Raw genomic sequence first — 13,035 nt, forward strand, 5'->3', positions numbered from 1 at the left:
CTGGATCCACAGTAGGATTCTTAGAGAAATTTGTGAGATGCAGGTACTCTGTAGTACCTGTCAGGTTTTCTAGGGGCCGGTGGTAAAGTGTCTGGAGTAAGACTGGATTCCAAGAAATCATCATCCACAACATCAAGGACAGGGGGAAGAGCTAAAGGCCTGAGCTGAGGTAGCTCTAAAAAATCTCTGAGTCTCTTTTTGGACTGAGGATAATCCTGGCATTCCCAATGGAAATACTCTCAAAGTATGCAAGGTTTCACCAAAAGAAAAATTTCTGGAGGTGAGGCAGAGGGAATGGATTCCTCTGCATCCTCAAAGGTAGATAAGGGTATGTCCTGGTAATCAGAAGGGTCTGAGTCACTGGACTCATGGTCTGCAGAATCAGAAAGACTCAATTTTTGGTCTCTTAGCAGGGGAAGGCTGGCTTCCCCTAATTAGGGTTATAAGGTCTTCAGCCATTGTAAGCATTTGTTTTTGAGGCATGGGGGCCTGAGCATGCGCTTTGGTCGTCGGTTTTCTAGGCATAGTGCACACTCTGGGCTTAAGAAACTCAATAGTTTTGACTAAAAAAGAAGTTGTTGGTTTGATTCGAACATCGGTAGGTCTGAATACACCCTCAGAAGTCAGTGCCTGCACAGCGGCTCTGGACCCATCCAAGGTAGAGACATCTGCTGGTTCCATAGTTGATGAAGCATCTCGTGGCATATTGGACTCCAAATGGGTCTCAGCAGAGGCCTGCAAATCCATAGAAACGGGCATCAGGGGCTGCAAAGGAGCCTTGGTGAGTACCAGCAGACTGGTGACTACCTTAAATAAAGCGTCGGCAGTTTTTGACCTATGCGGTCTGTCTGTCTTTGCACTTTTTTCAGAAGATCAGTAGTCAGATGGCTTACCGAAGCCACTTCGTAATATGGAGAACGAGCACGAAAGAATTTAGCAACAAAAATAGCCCGACGACGAATGGTTCGGGAGTTAAACAAGGCACAAAACCAACAGCGAGGAACGTCGCGGTCTGGGCCTAAACAGGTGATGCAGTAAGAATGAAAATCTCTGTGAGGTATTTGTTTTCCACAGGAAAGACAATTGTTAACTTTTTCTGACATTGGTTAGAGCAAGAAAAAAGGATCCACAACAGGGTACTTAGCTTTAGAAGACTTCAGGATTATCAACTCGAAAAACGAAAATTTTAGGTAGCGGCCGACTGGCACTTGCGAACTGCTTACTGATGTAATGGCGTTGGCTGCCTGTTTTTATACCCCTGACGACCTGACGTCATGGAACAAGCGATAGCATCCGATGCAGAAATACTAAGACTCTGGTATTCAGGCCGACTGAGGGCTACCTGCAGGCAGATAACCCAAGTGTGATGACTCCAACAGTGAAACACGAAGAACATTAGGATTTGTACCAACTTAAGAGTCTATAATTAGTGCGAAAGAAGCTTAAAAGCCACTAAAGGTTTTTATTTCAGCTATGCATCAAGAGCTTCCTTTTCCTGAAGTTTGCTACTACACACAATTATTACAAATGTCCACCCTCAAGTATTTCTACTGCCTTGTCTTACCAACTGAAATCGCCCTCCACCACAAATAATGAAATCTTCCCTCTTGTATTATTTTCCTGTCTAAAATATCTCAGCCACAACGTTTTATCCTGTAAATAAAATAATGTAACTATAAACAGTAAAATGCATAACTTTCATACACAAAGAAAAGTCAGTACGTTGATGACACATTTTAACATGTTTTGTACAAAGGCATGAAACAATGCTCAAAAATGTAGTGGTACAAGCATGACTGATCCAATTAGACAATGACATTAAAAGAGAATACTGCATAGCAAAACCTCAGCATAACAATATTGTTTACTACTGCAACATCAGAGCTGCATACCTGCCATAAACAGGGTTAGTTAAGAGACTTAAATGGATGCTTTGGACCCTACTCCATTTAAAATGCCCCACATAACCAACCATATTACACCAAATCTCCATGCACATGCAAGAATAAAAAAATAGTGGAAAATGTGAACAGCGATCTACCTGCAGATTTGAACATTTGTCGTATACAGCAGTGAGTATACAAACTAAAGCTGCACCTTTATTTTTTTTCTTGTACCTGGGATCTAGTGTCCTATCCAATTCCAATCCCTACATAAAAAGCACAACCCTGAAGGGCAAGTACAACTTCATCACAAGCCAAAAGGACAAAATCATTGCACATATCCTGGTTTGTACTCTATAATCTGCAATAACAGGAGTGAGGGAATTTCAGGCCTTCAATACCTCCAATGAAAGGCTGGAATAAATTTCCCCTCTAGTACAAAAAAAAGTGAACTATGACTAATGCTTCACAGAAGCAAAACAGGTCAAGTAATATCACTCTGCAAGATGTTCTGGTCTTAACTCTTCTGCTTTCTCAGCAAAGAGGTGCAAAGCCTGAAACAAAGATAACTGAACAGGCCAACATGTCTGTACCAACCTCCTGCACTAGGATGCACATGAATAACAGATCACACTGATCGCAGCTTAACTCAACTGTAATACTACACATGTGACAAGAGCTTTATGTGCTAAAACAAACAAAATAAATCACAGCTTTACTTGCCCAATTAAAATATGTTTCTGCACATTTAAACTGCTTTTATGAAAGAGCCTTCAGGGAAGCTTGTTTGGTCATTAGTAGTGAGGCACTGTGCAGTTCAGTAGCAAAATGCTGGCAGGCAAGGAGTTAGAATAACCATTTAGAAACCAAATGGACTGCAGGGTACACCTTGATTATAAGCATGGGTGGGAATGGATTTACTTGTTCTTCATTTCAGAGTCAAAAAAACAGTCTGGCAGCTAGCCCAGAGTAGTAAGGCTGTGACCAGATAACGAGCTACTTCCTGCAGTCAAGGGTTAAGTACCTCAAGTCTCTACTCACCTACTGCGTGACTACAAGCAAATCACTCAACCACACAGTGCTCTGGGACTACTGGGAAATTTGGATAGACTCCTCAATGGTCTCCTGGACTGCATGCCTAATTAAGTACTTAAGAATCCATGCGCCATTTCAGAGCAACTTAAATACGTATAGCATGCACTCAATACAATATGTTAAACGGAATATATGACTGCCTAACTTATCCAAACACATTTTTTTTTGTTTGAGTGCTGCAGTCTTTGTTGCATTACCTCAGTAAACAAAGAAACATGCTCATCATCACCCTGTCATCTTTCTTACATTGTATACCAACAAGCAGAACTGGAGACACCAACTCCTCTTCACACAGTACAGAACTCCTCAATTACAGGTGCAGGAAGGGAAATGCGTATAAGCAGAACTTAAAAAATGTGTGTGGGAAGGAGTGACAAAACAAAAGCACAAGGAAGGAATGAAAAAAAAAGCATCTAATACCCTACTTATGTCTGGCCCCTTCCCATTAGATGAATGCAAAAATCTGCACATTCACAGTAGTATTAACTTACAATGAAATATCAAGAGGATACCTCTAATAGTAATTTGTTACTGTCAGAACACAACAAAGGTTTTAAAACTAGATTGCGAGTTTCTATGTTCATAAAGAATTGGAAGTTTTAGTGTGGACAGCGTACAGGGAAACCAATATCTGCTTACATCCCCCACCCCTTTTTGACAGCTGTAGTACGAACGTGACCGATTCTCCCTCTCACAGATTCAGCAATGACTAGAACTGAAAACTGTCCAACTGCAAACAATGAAAAGCAGCTTTCAGAATTGCATACCATTTTGTAAATGCTTTAATACATGCCCAATACATGAAAATAGAAGTTATGTTCTTACCATAACGTTCCATGTTAGTTGTCTTCTTCTCGCCTTCTTCTTGCTGGATGGGTTCGGAGCCGACCTTGCGACTCCGCCACTGTAAAAAGCTTCGAGTTGGTTCCACCGGCTCGAGGCTCCCCTTATATCCCACAATGCTTTACCTCAGATCTCGTTTGTAAGCTAACCCCAGCTTATAACAGTAACAGTATAACTGTAAAAAAGAATCCACCTCTAACAACAGGAAGAAGAAGGGTGACCTACACCCTGAAACAAGAAATATGCATAATAGCATATGACTAAGAAAGAGGTGGTAGAAAGAGGTCACGATCACAACTCCTCTAGGTCTGTCCAGGCCAGGGGAAGTTCATTCTGATGGGGGGACAGCGTCCCTAGCACCTTTGTCCCGTGGGCCTAACGGAACAGACTCCTGAGAACAGTGGAACCAAAATTAGCTCTATGCCTAGAAGCTAAATCCAACTTATAATGGGAAATAAAAGTGGAGGAAAGCCCAAGCAGCTGCTGGGAAATGGTGTCAATAGCAGGTCTGTCTGAAGGCTAGAGAAGTAGCCAAAGCTCTGGTGGAATGGGCTTTAGGTTTATTAGGCAGTTTTGGTGTCTAATCTCATAAACAAGGGTAATCAGAGATGTTAGCCATCTGGATAATGATACCTTTGAAACTGGAAGTCCCTTTCTGCTTTCCGCATAGGAGACAAACAGCTGATCAGATTTTCTGAATTGTTTAAGTCCTGTCCAAGTAGTACCTTAATTGACGATGAACATCCAGGCAGTGTAATTTTTGTTCAGACCTATTTGAATACAGCCTGGAAAAAGACAGGAAGGTCATTGCTTTGGTTTAGATTTGATGTTGAAACCACCTTAGGCAAAAGAAACTCTGTCCTTATGGAACAAAAAGATAAGGGAGCGACAACTGAGTGCTTGAAGTTCTGAAATTCTTCTAGCTGATGTGATAGCCACCAGAAAGAGAGTTTTCCATGATAATAATTTCAAGGAACATGAAGCTGCAGGTTCGAAGGGGAAGAATCAAAGAAGCAAGAACTAAATTTAGGTCCCAAGGAGAAGGAGGATTTCTTATAGGAGGTCTGAGAAGAAAAACTCCTTTCAAAAGGCTTTGCAAAGTTTGTGGGACATTAGGGCAGATACAGAAATGCCCACATGAAAATTAGAAATAGCTGCCAATTGAAGCGTAAGAGTAGATGGAGATGAACCTGCATGGAAGAGTCCAGCTAGAAAATCAAGGACTAGTTGGATGGCGGGTGAAAGGATCTATGTCCTTTCCTTGTGCCCAATATGAGAAGCGTTTCCACTTACTCAAATAAATCTTCGAGTGGAAGATTTATGGAAGCTATCAATATATCTCTAACGAGATAATTGAGGAAGCCTGGCTACGGTTGGAATTGGAGGAACCAAGCAGTGAGGTTCAGAGATGAAACTGACCCGATTGGTGGATCAAAAGATCTGGAACTAGGTCCAGGATGAAGAAGGATTGTGAGGCCAGTAAAGGAGCAATGAGAATCAATGAGGCCTTCTGAGCGATAGCTTTCTGTTCTGTATGAGAGATCAGAGGAGGAGGAGAAGGGAACCCACACTTGTCCAGGCCAGCAATGATGAGAATCAATCCTTCTTCTGAGCTATAGCTTGTGTATTGAGAGAGATCAGAGGGAAAGGAGGAAATGCATACAGAAGTCCCGCCAAGCTTGGACTAGGCGTCCCTGCTGGGTTGGCGAATAGAGTGAAGTATTCTCTGCACTTGCTGTTTTGGGGAGTAGCAAAAGATCACAGCAAGGCTGACCCCACTTGAGAAATATCTCTCTCACTACAGAGTCTATCAGAGACCACTCGTGAAGCATGAGTATAGCTCTGCTCAACTTGTCCGCAATGTGATTGGACTTCGCTGAGAAGAAATCGCCCATTGCCACAGTCTGAGTGCTTGACACAGGGGTATGATCTGGTTCCGCCTTGTTTGTTGATGTACCACACTACAGACATATTGTCTGTCTGGATTTCTTGAAGGGCTAAAAGCACTGCTCTCATCTCCAGAACATTTATGTGCAAGTGTCATTCGTTTGGTTACCATATGCCCTGGACTGTCCTGCCCTGATAATGCCCCAGGCATCCGTTGTCAGAGTAGCAACCGGAGGGTGGAACAAATGGTCTTCCGACAGGAGCTGGGGAAGACATCCACCACATGAGATGCTTTTTGCGTGGGCGTGATCATAATGGTGTGGGACATTGGAAGTTCCTGGTATGACCATTGAGAAAAGCATCCACTGAAGGATCCGCATGTGGTATCTGGCCAATGGAAGGAGCCATGATTCCCAACACCTTTAGAACTAACCTGGCTTTGGCTCTGTTGTTGTTGAGAAGTGACACCAATTTGTGAATGTCTGATATCCTTCATGTTTATAGTATCTAAATTTACAAAACAGACTTATTGAAATACCCAGTTTTTGACAAAGCGAAAAGTATAATCTCTGGCCATCAGAAGGAGATGCTTGGTGGGAGCTGTGAGAAGCCAAAATATGGAAACACCTGGAATCCTTCAGGTGAGAAGCTACCACTGCCATGCATTTGGTAAACACCGGGGGCAGTGGTGAGACCAAAGGGCAGGGCCCTGAATTGAAAATGACTGGTTCCCAGCCTGAAGCGGAGGAATCTTCTGCTGTTCATTTTATGTGATAGGTCTATAGAGCACATCCAGTTCCCTTTGCCCAAAGGGGAAGAATGGATTGCAGGACTGATTTGTTCAAGACACTGAGATTCAAAAGTCCCCTGTTTTCTTGGAACTAAAAAGAACCTTGAGTAGATTCCGGATCCTTGTTGGTCTGCTGGCACTGACTGAATTGCTCTTTTGCAAGCAGTTTTGAAATTTCCAAAGCTGCTATATCCTGATGGACTGTACCCATTTGTCTTGAGTCAGGGATAGCCTCAGGGATGCTGAAAGGGCTTGTCAGGAAAGGCTTCCCGATTGCCTGGTTCCCACATCTTCCCACCCTTCTGGCCTTTGGGGCGGCAAAGAAAGGGTCTTGCCATCAGTCCTCGCACCTAGGGGTTTTTTTTTTCTTTGAGGACCAAAGAGATGATCCATCAAAAGGGTTCGTGAAGCATCCAGGCAGTTGGATATGGAATTGTGGGTGGATGGACAGACGAGAAGGATCAGCCAGTTCCTTCTTTGTGGCGATAAAATTGCTTGTCTGATGGTCTGTTTCAGGATCTCCAGAATGTCAATGAGAGACATCTCTTCAGAGGGGAGGGGGAACCTCCAGATCATCCAGATCTGTGTCCGACGTGATGACTCCAGGTGAGTCAATGTGCTTCAACTCACCACCCGAAGGAGAGAGAGGAGGGGGGGAGGGGGGGGGGTCGTGCCACTCACCCCTCCCGACGAGGGAAGTCCCGAGGTCCGAGATTCCAAGAAGGAAAGCGGGCCGACGGGCGGGCGAACACAATTGTCTCGGTCTCGGTAACTACCCACTCTCAGGTTCCGACGACCCCCCCTGCCTCCAAAAAGAGAGTCGAGAGGAAAGAGTTGATGGACCGGGCAGGCACCAACTGATGAGTCGGGTTCTGCAGCATCTGGGCTAGTGCCTGTCGGCCGAGACCGGTATTCGATAATAACCTCGCCCGCCGAGCCGGTGAAGCCACAGTTTTGACATTTTCTAACCGACAGGGGTACACTAACACACACCCAAACACACAGTTATACCCTGTCAGCAAAATTAGTAATACTAAAATAATAATTATTTTAGTCTAAATAACTAGTTAAGTAAACAAAAACAAAAAAACAACTACACAAACACTAGGGAAGGGGGAAGGCAGGCCAGCAAAAAGGAGAACCAACGTTTTTTTTAATAAGAAGGAAAAAAAAATAGGGTCGGAAAAAGTTCTATGTTCTACACTAAGCTAGGAACAAAATAAGTTAAACTTTTAAGAAAAAGCTAACACTCACCAGGAAAGCTTGCATATGGAAACTAGTGCATGACATTCAGGAATCCTGCGTCTTGCAACCAATTCAAGCCAATACCACAACAGCCAACATACGCATACAGCACTGCTGCCAGTTATAAATAATTTGTCAAGTAAAAGCGCACTCTCGACCTCTAGTTGCATGTAAATCCAGAAAATAAAAATAAGTCTGCTCAAGCGGATGGCTTCAAACACTTTAATGTTGAAAAAAACACATAAAAACATATAAAAATCAAATGTAAAACGAGAGATAAGTGATTTTGCATCACCAAAGGATGCTTAATCAGATCTAAATACTGCAACACAACAGCTCTATTTAATCAACTCAAAATTAGCGTCTGAGATCACGTGACATAAGGGCAGGTTTCAGAGGAATATTTTCATTTAACCCTTTACCAGCAGTTGCATAGTAACTTAATGTTTTAAAGAGAGCTACAGGTTATTAACTTAACTATATTATTAGAGATGCTATTAATTGCCATCATTTGTCAGTTTATAAACTGTCAAAAAAGCTATCATTAAACTGTCACAGTTAATGTGGAGGATTAAGGCTCTAAGCTGTTGACAAGCTCCCTCCTCAGGGAAGTGTTCAAATCCTTCCATTTCCATCTGCCTACTGTGACTCTCAACAAGTAACTTAATCAGACAACACGCTCTGGTCACCCCCTGGAAAGGGACACTTGTGCTCAGTGGTCATACCCAGTTAAAGGAAATGCAATTGCTGCCCCCATGGAAAAATTACGGCAACACAGCGCTGTCTAAGGAATCTTGGCCAGTCACTGGCCAGATTAATGTATGTGTTCTGCAATACTCATACCATGAGCTACATTCCTCAAATTATGTGATTAATAATTTAAGACAAATTTTATCTATTTTTAAATATTTCTCAGCTGGCCTGCAACTGGCAATTTAACACAAAAATAAAACATACTCTGGTTGAGACAACTGCAAGACATTCCAAGACCAATGTACAACAGAAATACACAATTCTAAATTTGTCAACTGCAGTCACAATTTACTCCTACAAAGATGGACTGAATTAACACTTAATACACACCTGCAGCTGTTTTATTGTCTCTCCTCCTTTACCAATCACCAGTCCCACTTTAGTAGCTGGTATCCGAATTTCCTGAACAGCACTGCTCCCATCCAAGTCATTATGGAACCCTTGACCATTCCGACACCGCTCCACAATCTGCCCCAGGAGCCTTTTAGCTTGTCTACAGAAATATTTGGGGGGGGGGTCAGAAACAATACATTATAAACAGCCTTTTAAATCTAGAAACTGAGTACTATATATAGGTAAGTACAGTTGAGTGAGCACCATGGCACAAGATATTTCAACATCAGGATTTATTTAGCAATTTCTTAAATGGGTAAGTGAACTACTTTCAAAGATCTTTTTTCAACCATAATGTAGGCCAGTAAGGCAAAAGCAAAACAATTATGAAGGAATAAGAACATTAAATCAAACAGCAATAAGCAAATATGATTACAATAACTTTACATTAATGAAGCATATATCCATAACTCAGTTAATATCAGTGTTTAAAGCAGACGAAATACTAGTTAAAACACAGTGCACATATATGGAAATAAAATAAATGCATAAGCCTACATTCAAATTTAAACAGTAAAACAAAGAGATAATAAACAGTGTATACAGTGGAAAGGGCAAATACAGTTGTAGCTATGAGCTCACAAGTAATAATACACCACCCATCACGCAGAACACAATTACGTTTACTGGGACTTTATTCTTTTCTTGTTGGTCATCTGCTTACTGATCACGTTTTATGGAATTTTATTTCACAAGACATGGCCAGTTTATTGAATGTTTTTTTTTCCTTAGTAAGTTGGTTTAAAAAGGTGGCCTAAGGAGATGCACTCCTTCAGAACTCGCATATAAGCATGGCATTTAACCAGCAACTTATTTCAAACAGGTTAAGAGAATAACTCATGGAGAAGTTTGAAAATGAAGGGTATTTTAATGCAGAACTGCTCAAGGTGTAACTGGCAACTATTTAATTACAGAAGTGTGTTGCTCAATGGTGTTCCCTACAGTTTTGACAGATGAGTAAACTGCAATACTTTAGCATGTGTAGTTTGTAAATGAGATTACTGGAAGAAAAGACAGCTACAAGGAGCTAGCCCATATTAAAGTCTAGGAAGCAGTACATTAAATATGTTGCACCTTCAGTGGTAAACTCTGAGACAGATTAGCACTTTGGTAATTTGATCTTAATGTAGGGAATAAGAATGAAAAACTAGTTAAAAAAAAGTTGTTATATCTTACCATAATGTACCATCTTCATTCATCACTGATGGGTTTGGTTCCGAGCCCTCAGAACCGAGTCGGCCTATTACCAAGCTCGCACCAGCCAAAAAAAAACCTCTCAGGCTAAGTCTCTACCCAGAATGCCCTTCTCCCTGTTACCTCAGATCGAGATTGCTAAGAAAAGTAAGTAAAGTCGAGGCCACTTCTACGCAAGTACCCTAGTGCACCACTTAGACCCAAAGCATTCCCCAGGAGCCCTAGAGGGGAAAGAGGATGGGAAGTGATGAATGAAAGAAGATGAACAACACAGATGGAACGTTATGGCAAGACAAATTCTTTATCCGATGATGTTAATCTTCTTTCCATTCATCACGGATGGGCCAGAATCCCAAGCTACCTTAAGGTCCATGGGTGGCCCTTATGGAAGAACATTCCTGAGTACCATTGAGCCGAAGGCAGCTCTCCCCCTGGAGACCAGGTCCAATCTGTAATGATACGAGGCTTAGCACAAGTGGCTGCTGCGCAGATGTAATCCGTGGATGCCCTGGAATGGAATGCTATAGAAGTTGCCATAGATCTAGTGGAGTGGGCTTTAACTTTTGACATTAATTCATTATGGAGGATATAGGTAGCATGTATGCAGTCCCTTAGCCATCTTGATAATGTAACCTTGGAAACAGCCTCTCCCATTTTGGGTCCCAAAAAGGAGATGAAAAGCTGTTCAGATTTACAGATAAGGTTTGGACCTGTCTAGGTAAAATCATAATTGTCTATGTACGTCTAAGGAGTGAAGGCAATATTCTCCTCTATTGGCAAAATTCGGAAAGAACACTAGTGGATCAATGGACTGGTTAATAGAGAATTCAGAAACAATTTTGGGAAGAAAGGATGAGTTCATCCGAAGTGATGCACTATCTTTATGAAAGACTAGATAGGGCCTCTTGATGCACAATGCCTGCAGCAAATGATTTCCAAGACAAAAACTTTAGGTCACACTTAGCAGCAGGCTCAAAGGGCTTTTGAGTCAAAGATTGGAGGACTAAAGTGAGGTTCCATGCTTCCACGGGCTGTCTGAGAGGAGGCCTGAATTGCGAGGTCCCCCTTGAGGAAAGCCTTGCAGAGGCATAAAGAGATGAGAGGGGTACCATCTACACCATTGTGGAAATTGCTGCTAGATGCACTCGTACTGTAAAGGCAGAGGCTCCATTATCAAAAAGACTTAGCCAAATATTGAAGCACTGCAGCAACTGGAGCCGAATACGGGCCTAGCATGTTATCCTTGGACGAGATGGAGAACCTTTTTCATTTATCCTGATATAGTCTACTGGTGGACGGCTTGTCTGAGGCCAGAATGATGTCTCAAACAGGGGAGGAGAGATTAGCTTGCCTGGCGACTCGTGGAAGTGGAGAAACCATGCTGTCAGCTAGAGACTGGACAGGTTTGGGTGACTCAACCCCTGGGAGTGAGTGATCAGAGCTGGTAGAGGGTCCAGAATCCATGGCGGGCATACTAAGCGAGGCCAAAGAAAGGGAAACCAAACTTGTCGAGGCTAGAATGGGGCTATGAGGATCACCTTGCATTGCAACCGAAGAGCTTTCTTTAGAAATTGTGGGATCAGAAGAATGGGAGGATAGGCGTACAGAAGTCTCATGGGCCAATCGTGGATCAGAGCGTCCATCAGTGACTCCCCCTCCAGGGGAAGTAGGGCGAACTAGCTGCTGCACTTGGTGTTTGATGGGGAAGCAAAAAGATCGCAGCAAGGCTGGCTCCAGTGGCTGAAGATTACAGATGCCACCACGGGGGTTGAGGGAACATTCGCGGGGCATGAGGATCCATCTGCTCAGTTTGTCCGCAATCTCGTTGGAGCTCCCCGGGATATGCATTGCTATCAGAAAGCGGTTGGAAGCTATTGCCCACTGCCAAATTCTCATGGCTTCTTGACATAGGGGGTAGGACTTGGTTCCTCCTTGCTTGTTGATGTACCAGACCACTGACATATTGTCTGACTGAACTGCAACTGTCCCACAGGGGAGAGGCGAATGGAATGCCTGCAACGCTAACAGCATGGCTCTCAGTTCCAGAACACTGATATGCAGGTGGACCATGTGCTTTGGACAGTCTTTACCTGGAAATGCACCCCCCCCACCCAATCAGGAAATGGAATGCCTGCCAACGCTAACAGTACTGCTCTCAGTTCCAGAACACTGATATGCAAGTGAGCCTCTGAGGTGGACCATGTGCCTTGGACAGTCTTTACCTGGAAATGGCCCCCCACCCAATCAAGGAAGCATCCATGTCACAATAGCTGTGGGCTGGGAGGGTTGAAATGGGCAGCTCCAAAGATCTATGTCTGGCCTCATCCTGTTTGCAGGAGTTGTTTATTCGAATCCTGTAATCCAGGGGATGACAGTTTGGGAACCATTGACACAGAAGGAGCCATTGCAGAATTTGCATATGTAGCTCTGCTAGAGGCACTATTGGAATTGATGCAGCCAAAGAACCTAGGGCTTGAAGAACTTCTCTTGCAGAGGCTGATGTCTGAGAAAGAATCACTCGGAGTTGAAGCCTCAATCGATGGAGTCTGTGAAGTGGGAGTGATACCAGACAGGACTGAGTATTGAACACTGCTCCAATGAATTCTATTAGTTGTGTAGGGATAAGATTTGATTTCTCCCAATGTATCATTATTCCCAACAATTCTGGCAGAGAGAGAGTATGTTGTAGCGCTGTTACCAGAAGATGCTTGGTGGGGGCAGTAAAGAGCCAGTCGTCTAGATATGGAAATACCCAGAATCCTTTTAGTCTCTAGTGAGCTGTTACCACTGCCATGCATTTTGTGAACACACTGGGGGCTGTAGAGAGACCGAACGGCAGGGCAAGGAATTGGTAATGACTGGCAAGTAGCTGGAAGCAAAGCAGACTCCTGGAGCGTTTTTCCATCTTAATGTGATAATATGCATCCTGGAGCTCTACAGAGCCCATCCAAT

General features: G+C 43.2%; 1 protein-coding gene across 1 annotated transcript in view; it reads right to left on the reverse strand.

Annotated features, from left to right (window-relative positions):
• The window catches only part of FUBP3 (far upstream element binding protein 3), a 1,726,332-nt gene that overhangs the window by 1,075,312 nt on the left and 637,985 nt on the right, over positions 1 to 13,035 (reverse strand). The window contains exon 7 of the mRNA XM_044058146.1: positions 8,827 to 8,989. Coding sequence (XP_043914081.1) covers positions 8,827 to 8,989 — 163 coding nt within the window. The remainder of the gene's footprint in view (positions 1 to 8,826; positions 8,990 to 13,035) is intronic.

Source organism: Protopterus annectens, chromosome 16.part0 (genome assembly GCF_019279795.1).
Source record: "Protopterus annectens isolate FY-2018-M chromosome 16.part0, PAN1.0, whole genome shotgun sequence".
NCBI classification, from domain to species: domain Eukaryota; kingdom Metazoa; phylum Chordata; order Ceratodontiformes; family Protopteridae; genus Protopterus; species Protopterus annectens.